The sequence below is a fragment of the Channa argus genome, chromosome 10 (genome assembly GCF_033026475.1).
Source record: "Channa argus isolate prfri chromosome 10, Channa argus male v1.0, whole genome shotgun sequence".
Taxonomy (NCBI): domain Eukaryota; kingdom Metazoa; phylum Chordata; class Actinopteri; order Anabantiformes; family Channidae; genus Channa; species Channa argus.
Window position 1 is genome coordinate 8,842,155 of NC_090206.1, and position 12,370 is coordinate 8,854,524.

General features: G+C 39.1%; 1 protein-coding gene across 1 annotated transcript in view; it reads right to left on the reverse strand.

Moving 5' to 3' along the window:
- gria1a (glutamate receptor, ionotropic, AMPA 1a) overlaps positions 1 to 12,370 on the reverse strand; it is a 64,925-nt gene that overhangs the window by 28,365 nt on the left and 24,190 nt on the right. Inside the window, 5 exon segments of the mRNA XM_067518598.1 lie at positions 4,826 to 5,271; positions 5,786 to 5,992; positions 9,883 to 9,993; positions 10,974 to 11,078; positions 11,956 to 12,123. Of these exon segments, the coding sequence (XP_067374699.1) occupies positions 4,826 to 5,271; positions 5,786 to 5,992; positions 9,883 to 9,993; positions 10,974 to 11,078; positions 11,956 to 12,123 (1,037 nt within the window).

Below are 12,370 nucleotides of genomic sequence, written 5' to 3' on the forward strand. Positions count from 1 at the left end.
GAGAAAAATGCCAGGAAGCACTAGCAAAACCGTGAGAAGGGGAACTACCACACACATGATAAATTCTAAATAAAGGCAAAGAGATTTATAAGATGCAGAGCTGAGCTAGTGAGAGGAGAGGAAGACTTGAAACAGGGAATTAAATAAATGGGTGGATGGATGGATGTGTGACATGGTGGTGGGAGTTGGGAGTGGGCACACACTCTCAGAGTCTACCTGTCTGCAGAGATAAACAGAAGGAGGGCCCAACAGCACGGACTGGGGCTTATGGGAGGACCTGACTGACAGTGCTGACATTTAGAAAGAGCACAGTAAACAAGGTCTCACAAAGAATAAATAGCAAGCACACACACACGCTTACATGCTGTGCACATAAATTTATCACCTCAACAATAAATACATATCTACAAACATGTAAACACATATTATGCGAACACACACTGAGGTTCGTCTAAACCAGTTCAAGCAGATACTAATACACATCAGACACAGAAAGTGAAACTAAGTGCTTGCTTTTGATAGAACTAATTTACACACAAACACATATGCATGCACCAACCCACCCACCCACACACACACACCTACTGATTAGTCCAGGACAGAGTACATTGTCTGTGTTGTTCCTTGGCCTTTTGTCCGTTGTCGCATAAAAAGTGTTTTGAGCCGCCTACTTCAGAACTGAATGCCCCTCTAGCACATTTTGTTCTCACCTATTAGTGATTTAAGACACAGTTATGTGTGGTTTGTGTGCATCTGCTAAATAATGCCAACAAATTCTGACACAAAACTCTTTTGTTCTCTACTATTCTATGAGACTATACACCGGTTAGGTACCTGTACAGACTATTGCAATCCAATACAACAGCTCTACAATGAATTCTACAATTTACAATGGTATAATGCCTCAGGTTTTAAGTTGAAGTTATCAGAAAGGTGATATTTCTACTATGTGTTTGTTATTGAGGTAAAACTGAGAGGTGGAGCATAGCAAGAGGTCGTTGTAATGTGTTGACCCCTCTATTTAAAATGCATGGGGAGGGGCATAATACACCATTGGTGGTTGAAAGGATGGATGCCCAAAGTGTTTAGTAAAGTAAGTAAAGTAAATTAAATAAAAATACATCTACTGTTATTTGAATGATCAATTTTATAAGCATTGACATTTTTAAACAAAATGAGTTGTTTTAATATTTTGTTCTTTTCTTTATATGCCATTTTTACAATGACATTTTTTTTATGACGCATCCGATGAGAAATTATACTTTCAGGCCGATCACCTCAGCTTTCGTGCACTCAAAGCGTGTACAAATTCAGTTGAAACAATGAAAAGAAAATGGGAGCACACAGCCAGGAAATTACAAGCACACAAACCTGTAGAAATGTTTGTAGGTAAAAAAAATAAAAATAAAATTCTTTCATATCCCAATAGCCTTTTGAAACTGAACACTCTGTTCATAAAAAAAAAATTGGTATTGTTTTGCTTTGTTTTAGTTTTATCACAAAACACACCATGTCCTTTCAAATAGCAGAGGAACTCGCTTTAGGAGATACACCAACATGCACCTCCGTGTGTGAATATGCGCCGTGCTAACTAGAGCAACTAGGTCACCTAAATTTTCAAGGGGAAGATGTTTCCTTCAGGGCACTATTCAGTGGGGTGAAACATTCACTGTGTTGGTTTTCAAGACACCAAGCAGTCTCCACTGGGGCAATCATTACACTGTTGTCTGCTGCGCACGCTAACCCACTTGTGGTGTTTTGTTTGTTGCTTCCAACACCATTTTTTAACAACATGTAAAAGTACCATGACAGTCACCCTTGATGGACTTGAATGAACATTAAAAGACATAAGGCCTCACCATCACTCCCACCATCACTTATGGCCCCATCTATAAATGAGAACATACAAAAGCGCCAGTACATTTCTATGTTCACTTCAATGTGGGTTACATGTCCCAAAATAAGTTAAGTTAAAAATAAGCTGTTACTAGGCAGATAAAACTCAATGTAACTTTACCACCACTATGTCACACTCTCTTTATCAGTAGGTAAATGGAATATCAGGCCAACAGTCTTGTTCCAGTTAATACAAATGATGATGAAATACGTCTTACACCTGATTAGTATTGCAGTCAGCGATGACATCAAGAGAACTGCTGTGTGCAAATCATTTGGTGTGTCCCTTTCAAAAGTCTGTGAAAAGTCTTTTCCCCAAGCAAAACAAAGTTAAATACTGTACAAATACGCCTGAATTCATGTGTGGTAGAGCACATTTACAGAAACAAACACACACACACACACACAAAATGTGTGTGCACACCAGGAGAAACCACAAGGGCCATTTGCAGAAGGATGGTGACATTCTCTCACAAGGAAATCAATCGTTATTGCAGATGCATTTTCTGTCTGCAAGGACAGACATTCGGACAATGGGCTTCATCCTGCATGAGGCACAGCAGAGTCTCCAGGTAGAAAACAGTAAATGTCAGGCGAACAGCCGTGGGAGTAGGGATTCGGTACCTACATCATGTATTGCTGAGCACCTACATGCAGCCTGTAGGCCTGTAGGTGCAGAGATTTCCTCCATTCTGATATTTGTGTAAGGTTAGAACAAGTGGAAATACATTTTCTAAATGTTACAAGATGGAAGCCAAGATAAAAAAAAAAATAGCATTGCACAATGCTGTAATCTCTTTAACCTTCAGCTGTTCAATCAGGGAAGGCTGACTGAACACTACTGCTATTTCTCAGCACACCACTAAAAAAATAATTACACTGAGACCTGGAAGCCTTACAGCACAACTGATCAGCTTAGATGATGTGAGGGGGTGGGTCATTCAAATTACAAATAAACCTGTTTATAACTTGACCACAGTATCCACACAGATCTAATTTGATCTTGTTTTACATTATATAGCTTAACAATAATGAACACGGGATAAGAGGACTAATACCACGCACTTATTTGTTTAAATATGGAGTTGCAGCCAGGAAAAGGGTCAGGCTGCTTAGCCTAATGCATAGCTGTTACTCTAAATCCATAAAAACAACTGAAGAACTACAACATGCTGTTTTTGTTGCCATATGTTAATTAAATAATTTTTTTTTTTTTTCACCATACTGTCGGGCTTTTTCATTTAATCTTTCGACCAATGCAGGCTAAATTACTGGGGAGACTTGAGAGCGGTAGCTTTTACTTCTCATCTAACGCTTGGCAAGAATAACTGTTTACTAAAATGTCAAACCATCCTTTTAACTATTTTTAAATGGTATGGCTGAGTACACATCAGTATTTATCAAGAAATGATGACAACAGCTTTTCATTCTCTAAGCCACACTCAAGCAATCGTTGCAGCCTTTCCTTTCTAACAGTGTACAGTACAGCACCACCACATCACTTTGTGGATTTTATATGTAGGTTCATTTTTAACGAGACAAGAAGCTCTGCATCTACCCATGACCTCACCTGCCTCTGCCATTTCAGAGCTTACTGTACAGTGATACAGACATTATCTTCTCATCTCTTCCTGCGAGTCCCCCTGGAAAGCTCAAAAAGTCAACCTCAGTGTCTCTAATTTCAGACACTTAATGAGATTTTTAATTGGTGACCTTTAGAGAATGGTTTCATACCGAAGCTCATGAGAGCACTTGAGGGGAGCCAACAGATTGCACTCAATACTCTCACCAGGATCCTTCATAACAGCATTTCAAGGGTCTGATATTTACCTTTGCCCACAGAGAGACAGATAAATTGATTGATCGATAGATGGACAGAAAGACTAATAGATTGCACGCTGGAGAATGATAACGTATTTTTGAAACTTTAGAAGGAGCTACCAACACAATGTTTTTTTAACCATAGAAGTACTTTGCCTGTTTTTTCCACCGCAGTAAGTATCTAGAGATGGGAGAAAGAAAACACAACACTCAACATGACCACATCATAAACTCCCTCGGCTGCTCATCATCAAACTTTTAACAGTCTGTCAAGTAAAAAGGAAAGAACAAAACCTCAAAAAAGCCCAAATGAGTTATAAAGGAAAGCAAAACAGCAGGATGCAGTGTTGGCATGTGTGGCAGCAAGGCATAAATAGTGTATGCAGTAAATAGATGATGCTGAGTAGGGATGCACATGGACCACGTTATAATTCCTTACTTTTGTGTATTAGCTCATATTTAATAAGGATGCAGTATTTCTACAACAAAATTACAATCATCATAACAATGAAATGACGGTAGAGGCAGTTTTTGTTTTTGTGGAGATATTAATGATTTTGTCTTCGGACAAACTGGCTGATTGTCTGTAACCTCGTCATCATCATCGTCATCCTCATCTCCCATCCTCTCATCTGCTGCTACAGACTCTGCCGTTTAGCCTCATTCAAATTCTACAAGAATTTTACTACTTTGATATAAATATCTTATTTAAATTGTTACATAAAATTGGCTCTTGTTTTGTTGTAGTCAAAACATTTCATTAAAATCAGATCAACAAGCAGGGTGGGGGTTTAGTATGGTAACGAGGAGACCTTCAGTGAGCGACCCTGCCCCCCCATTTCTTCTCTGACACAGATGATGGAGAAGCAGGGATGCTCTCAGCTTCACGTTAAGATATCTACAAACAGCTGAATTTTCATGGGTAGATGGAGGTAACAAGATTTCATCCTAAAGTGGTATTGACGGTATTAGATAACTGGGATCAGTATGTGTGCATGAGGGCGGTATTTGACCCTATGCAGGTATCAGTGCATCCCTACTGCAGAGTGTCTTTTTGTGTGGGACTGAGCATGCAGTGCATTTTAACTCTGTGGCCTTAGTTTCTTACCGTGGTGAGATATCACATCCCTGCTGCATAAAGGCTCCCAGTGAAAACCAAAGAGAGTTGAAGATGCCAAATTCGTTCGTCTGCTCAGGACTTTGTTGGTTGGTGTTCTGCTGTGTTGATGTCTGGCCTTGTTGCACGCCATTAGAGGCTGCAGCTTGTGTGGGACTCTGTGGCTCACCTCCCTCCTCGTAATTCTCAGCATGCCACTCGTACGGGCTGAACCGGCTGACAAGGAAGAGGACGACACTAACGCCAATGTAGGCAAAAACAATGCACATCCAGATCTCGTAAGCCAGAGGGTCCAGGAATGAAAACACACCAGGTTTGGATTTGGTGGGTTTCTTGATCATGATAGATATGCCAAGGGACATGAAGGGCTTGGAGAAGTCGATAACTTCTTCACGGACCAGGGTTATGGTCAGAGGAGCCACAGCCACATCTGCTTTCTATAGCAAGAAATCAAAGACAGCTGGTAAATACCCAGGGTCATTGATCTGAAGGCCTTTCATCTTCTACAATATGTACTTGTTAAGGTAAAAGCACTTTTAGCAGAAACAGCTGTAACAAAATATTGCTACAGTGTAATTAACTTTGCATTCAATTTTTAAAGTCTACAAGTCTTATGTCTCAAGGAAAATCATGGCTCTGTCGGTCTGAATCAGATTTAGAGTAAACTTTGAGTTTATTAATAATAAGTTAGCTTGCTGACACCACACAACTAATTTTGTGACTATGTTAAACATGCATCACATTACTATTTTAACATTGTCACAGTGTTGACACAATGACATTAGTGCCTGAAGCACTACTGCCTCACCCAGGCTGTACACTATCTTGTTGTTTAGATATGCCAAATACTCAAGGCAGGCCGCTCAAAGGATGATAAAGTAAGTCTTACCTACAGTAAAGATTTTATTTCATGGTTTTACCATTACATTGTTTAGGTAAATCTGCACTTACCCCATACACCAGTTCTCCCACCATGCCATTCCACATCTTGGTATCAGGATCCCTGGCTCCATACTTGCCATCTGAGACAATCTTCAGTTTGTACTGGTAGCCGACATGTTTGGCAATCTCTGCAGCCAGCTCGACAATGTAGCCCTCATACTTATCATTACCCACAAGCTGTTCATGGTTCTTCTTTAGCATCACATATGGAGACTCCTGTCAGATGTAAAGTATCCATGAGTAAAACATGTAGGTTTTTCCTCACTTACTAATCCTACTTTAGGTGTCAAAACTGACACTAAAAAAATTCACTCATGTGAAAATAAACAGGACATTGGTGCACATTACTTGACACAAGCTGTTTTGACAAGGTAATATAACTTATACAATTTGTTAAGCCAATTAAGTCCGAGACAGCATTATGGCTGATAATAAAGCTTTAGTATGTAGTTAAGTTTAATAATACCATGTGGACATTAAGGTAGGGATATAATTGATGCATTTTATACTTCAGTGCAATTTATCACATATAGTTCCTTTTTGCATAGCTGACGGTTTGAAAAAAATGTGGGCCCAAAATTTAATTGTTGCTGTGAAAGATACGTGAGAAAGGATAATTGTATGGAATTACAAGGTATTATTTTGGCTTTGTTCCTTGAAGGTATGATATGTAATTCAAACACAAAAGGTGCCTAAGTATCGTCATTACGACAGCATTGTCACATTTGTGACACAATGGTGTGTTGATAACATGGAGCAGGCAGTAAAGAAGCAAAAGAACTGGAATGAGAGAAAAACAGTTTGTGTGTGTGTGTGTGTGTGTGTGTGTGTGTGTGTGTGTGTGTGTGTGTGTGTGTGTGTGTGTGTGAGAGCTATGTAGAAGACTTCAGGACCAGTCTTTTTATGTCACAACGACATTTGTACTCTCACTGATTGTGTGTCCTGAGAAAGTGCAGCTCACAAAACACCTGTGGCCTTGCTTTCAGAAAAATGTATTTCATACACAATTCCAGTTTGTCTGAACTGTCCACCAGCACTAAAAGGGTCTCAATTCCCACAAGTTGTTATGTGGGTCGGCTTTTAGTTAAGGCTGTGCTGAGCTGAGTAAATTCTGCCACCTCTGCTGTGTGCTAGCTCTTTCGGTTTTCCTGTTCTTTATGGTTGAGGTGAAAGTAATCATTGTTCCATATGGAAACCTGACGTCCACTGGTACAGAACGGGCAGCACAAAGTGATAATGAAGAGAAAAGTCTGGCATCCAGAGGGTCGACAGGGGACGCAGTAGAACTCACTGCCACTGATGAAAAGTGAGGGATACATATGTGAGGGCGCTCAAAACACACATGGTTGCAAAAATAGATGTAGCATTGCATTACACCATAGCATTACACAATATCCCCCAAGACTAAGTGTCAGTGATTTTGAACTGGTCCACTGAGATGCACTGTCATTCAATGGTAAAATTATATTGAAGAAAAAAAAGGGGTAGAATTATAAATTCTTTATTGGGGTCAGCAAACTCAAATCTAATATTCGCTTTGGACCTAGTAGATTGCATATTGATATGCTAATGTTTTTATAAAGTCTTTGTTCAGTGTCAAATATGTAACATTAACTCTAAATATTCCTAAACAAATGATAATCAACAGTTAGGGAGAGTTAAAATTCAATCTTCTGCAGAGATATCTGCTTGGTTACAACTGCTTAATTTTATTGTGACAAAATATATAAATCCACTTTAAATGTACAGAATAATAACTTGTTCTGTATCTTTAATGATAGTGAGTGTTAGTCAGTTCTCCTTGTGCTGAAAGTTCTAAAGCAGGTAGTACACCTACCACCTTGTAACTCTGGCAGGGGGTGGGGGGGTGGTGGTACCTGAGGTGGCCGATCAGGTTTGACAGCACTGAAAACATACTAAAGAAAACAAAATGCATGTAAAAAAAAAAAAAAAAAATCAAGCTGTCTTTTTTCCAGTGAGACACCTCAGGGTAGTTTTGAAAATGACATAATGTAATTTGCTTTGTTATATTTAAATTGCTTACTGTATACATATTTAAAAAGGGCTGTCCTTATTTTAATAGCTCCACACAGAAAGTGGCATTAAAAACATCTATCATGCTAAAACTACCAATCCCAGTGGTGCTCTGGTTTTAGTGTAAAGCCACAATCGTAAAGGGGCCGAGCACTGACTGCTACCTTAAAAGCTGTTTTGCTTCACTCCTCTAGATCTCCTGTTAACCCAGGCTTGGGGTGGCCGAGACAGCAGGGATTATAAGGGAGCATGAATTGAGACCTGTACAATGGCAGAACTACACGTTCCCTCAAGCAACGAATCAGTGGGCACAAAAGTTATAAGGTGTAAAAACTCTATTGCTACCCTGTAGCCCAATAACTGTTCACGCCTTATCTCTTCTCTTAGGTGCCAAGACAGAAAACCAATTTATCTTCCTAGAAAAGGGGACACTGATAGGAGATTATGTCAGAGAGATTTATTTTAGGTCTGTACTCTGGGGAGACTGCAACTATCAGCCTGAAATGAGGGTTTTCATGTTTTTTTAATTGGATGCCAATACACTTGTTTTTTGTTGTACACCTAATGCTCTACATCGGTGGAACCTTTTTTTGTCAAATTTACCCCCCTTTCTCTATAGAGTCCTTTATAAATGAAAAGAAAACTTGTTTTTGTGATTTTTTTCAAAATAGATGAGCTACACCCTCCAGTCTTTTCAGGAGGTCACATTTTCAAATTGCACTGGACTTTTACATCAGGACCTATGCGTGCTGGCAGAAAGGACTCAAGATAGTTGGGATGGGTGGGCTTAGGGAGTATTTTATACATTATGTAGAACAATTATTCACTTTTCTCACCATACACACACATAAACACATAAATGTAAACGCAGTCTAAATTTGCTAGTATTATTGTGTAACACGTCTCTAACTCTTTGTTACCAAGTTTAATCGGGTAGAAACAAACTAAGCTACTGTATTTGGCTCCTTTTTGAATTAACTGAGTCGATCGTATTCGCTTTAATGCTGGTGTTTATTTCTTTTAAACTACTCAGGATTTCAGCCATTTTGGCAATAATTGGTTGACATGTAAGCAATTCCTTCCCCCATGATTTAATTTCAACTTGAACTTTTCCTTTCTACTATTATGTGTCCTACTTATGATTATGATGTTTTATGATGAAATGATGTGAATACAGCCCTACCAGATAATCCTCAGTGGTAATGTGTTTCCCAGTGATCCTTCAAGATTTCAATTTGACTGAAAGCTTGTCTCTTCAGATGCTGCACAGATGATTGTGTGCCAGTGCTTTTTCCTGTTAATCTACATTGTCTCTCAGCTCCATCAACTCTGAATTTCTCTTAAGGAAATCATGTAGCTGAAATCCTTTACCCCATTAACCCTCACGATGGATATCAGCTGCACACATAAAGCTCAGTAAAAATACATTTTATCCATAGATTAGATAGTTATACATATGCTCCCACTCCATGAAATTATGAAGCAACAGTGATGCCTCGTGACAAAAGAGATTCATGCTTAAAAAACATACTAGAAGTAGAAAATGAACCAGCGGTGGGCCTCAGGCTTTTTCAAACATAGAGTTTTCTTTGATATAACATTTTTGAACAAGATGCAAAGACAGAGAATATCCAATACCTGGTGTGATATGCTACTATCTTTATTATCCTCAGATTTATTTTGCCCAGGATGCCAACTGTGTTCCTTCCTTTTGAAGAAATGTCAAGATAACCTATAGTAGCTTTTTTCAGCTCGATTTCAAACCCAACCTGCTTCACAGACTCCAGTACATCCATCTCTAGTATATAGGCCAGGACACTTGGCACAACCTGGCCAATCTGACCCAAACAAAGAACATGGGAATAGAGCGGGACACATTGATATGCCTCAAATATATGTCTCCTCCAGTCTCAAAAAGTCACAGATGTCTGCTGAATTCTTTCAGCGACCTGAACTTGAAGGAACACTATCATAAAAGAAAATGAAAAAAGAAATGTTACCCTGACTTGTTTGGTCTCTCCCATCTCATCCACATGTCCAAAAAAATCCCATTCTATTTTGTTCAGACTCACCAAGATAGTGGTGACTATGTACGTTCTGTTCTGCAGGCCATAAGTGTCGTTGCTGCCTCTTATGAAGCTGGCAGTGGTCACATACTTCTCCTCTTCATTCCAGTAGCCAACCTAACACAAGGGGAACAAAATCACAGTGCAGGAACTGTAGTTATTAATCTACAAAAAGAGAAACTCTGCACTAAGATAAAAGAAAAAGTAATGCATTAAATAAATAAACTAAAAAGAGCTCTTAGGGTCTGGGAATTCAGAACCTGTTCCTGAACTGTACAGAGAAACATCATTGATCATGATGAACAATTTGTTACCTGAAGCATAACTATAATATTTTATCTGAATATGTGAAGTAATATTTTAAGTACAATGCAGAATAGGGCAGTTTAATGCATTTGATTTAAAAACTTTACAGGATGTCGATCTACTTTTCATATTATCCGAGGGTGCAAACAATACAAATAAAGCTGACACTGTTTTGTTTGTCACTTTTCTTGCACCATCACTGTCTGTACTTGTCAATGTGGTGTTACATTTTTCTTATTATAACAATGAGCAAGGGGTTTGTTATCTGTCAGCAACATTATTTTATCTTCCTCCAATAAGTGTTTCTTTTTGTTTCCAGTTAAACTACCTCTTCATAATCTCTGTTTATATATTGGTTTAGTATTATATAAAAAAATAGATTGTTGTCATTTCATCTCCTAATCGGAATTACTGATATTTGATTGAAATCATTAGTAATATCAAATCCACTTAACTTAAAGCATGCAAGGAGGAATGCAGATTGATTTTTCCCGCTTAAAGCATATGTGAGCATACATGACCGTGGTGATGCCTAGATAGCCAACTCCTCCACTTCACTGTTGCTAGTTAAATGTGTCTAAATGTTTACTCAGAATATGGCTCTGTAGCCTATTACAGCAAGTGTAATTACTAGAAATTTAATAAACACAGGCTCTGACCTCTTATTAAACACTGTGCATAAAAGGAAAGACACAGGGTTATTTAAATGAAATGCTTATTTTTTTTTTTTTAAATAGGGTCATTGAGCAAGTAAACATATCTGAAACTGGAGCTTGGGGTTACAAGTTTACCTTCTTGGGTCCAGATGGGGCCAGTTCCATAATGCTAACAGTGTAGTTAGTTCTGCGGCCTTTCTCGTTGAACTGAATGTGACCGGTCAATCCGTCTATACGGACCTGTAATGAAGTAACATACACACTGGATAAGAGAAACACAGGATTGGAGTGACCTAGCAGGTGGGAAATTAGAGGCTGCAATGAAGCATGATAATTTATTTTGATCACATCTGCATCAGCAGCATGCATGTGTATAACATGCATACACGTGATGTTTGTAAACCAAAGCTTGCATTTTTCGGCGTAGTATTCATGTGTTCACAGTGCAGGGTGAATGGCTGACGACGTACATGTACTGTAGCTGTACAGCGTGGAGTTTTTCTATTGTCTGTGTGATGGAGTTAATTGAGTGAATGCAGCTTCAGTCTCTAGTCTGTCCGTAGGCAGATGGCTAGACTGACTCTGAGCAGGGGCCTAGCCACAGGGCCTCAGGCTGCACACACAAGCAATTACACACACAGATTTGTGCCTTTATTATGCCTCCATACCTATATTAGGTTGACAGAGTGAACAAACGATATACATTATACTTTTAATAGTGTTTTAACAGCCAAATAGATTTCTTAAAAGTCTCCTTGTTCCTCGATATGTGTGTGTCTATGAGATCAAGAAGTCGCACAGTCTGGCCAGCCTTTCTATTTCCACTGCCAAACATTACATTTCTAAACTCCATTGCTGATGTCATATTCCATGATGATCACGGCTGAGTGTTATTGCCGGCAGGTTTTGTTTACTGGCCATGATGTCACATTTGATACTCCTGCGACTTAATGTGAACTTTACACGACAGAATGAGACCTAATTTGTTCAGCCAGCCCCAACTCAGGAGCTGTTAGCCAATGTGCCGCTCAATATTTTTGAGTGTGTGTGTGTGTGTCTGTGTGTGTAGATTTGCATATGTGAATGTATTTGTGTGTTTCTATGCTTGTGCACAGACCTGCTGCAAAGCTCTCTGGATATCAATGCCCTGTCCCCAGGGAGCTGGGGGGTTGGCAAGACATTCTCCAGCATTGCCCCTGCGAGAGATGTCTATCCTCTGTCTCCTTAAATTTTGAAAGGCCGTGGACATGACTTTCACACCATCGTACGTTAGAGCGCCAGTATACTGCAGAGAGAGAGCAGACAAATCAAACAGAAGTCAACAAAATAATAACTGACAGTGGTTTTCTCTGAAGAAAAAACAGGAGTTAATTTCTTGACCCCATAGAATCACAAATGTTTAGATTGGGAGTTGTGTCCTGGTTAGAATGGTGTCTTGGCTCAAATGTTTTTAATAGCAAAAATCTCTGATCTGATTCATAAATCTCAGCTAGGAACAAGGTCAATTATTCATCAAACTTAATTAGATTTTT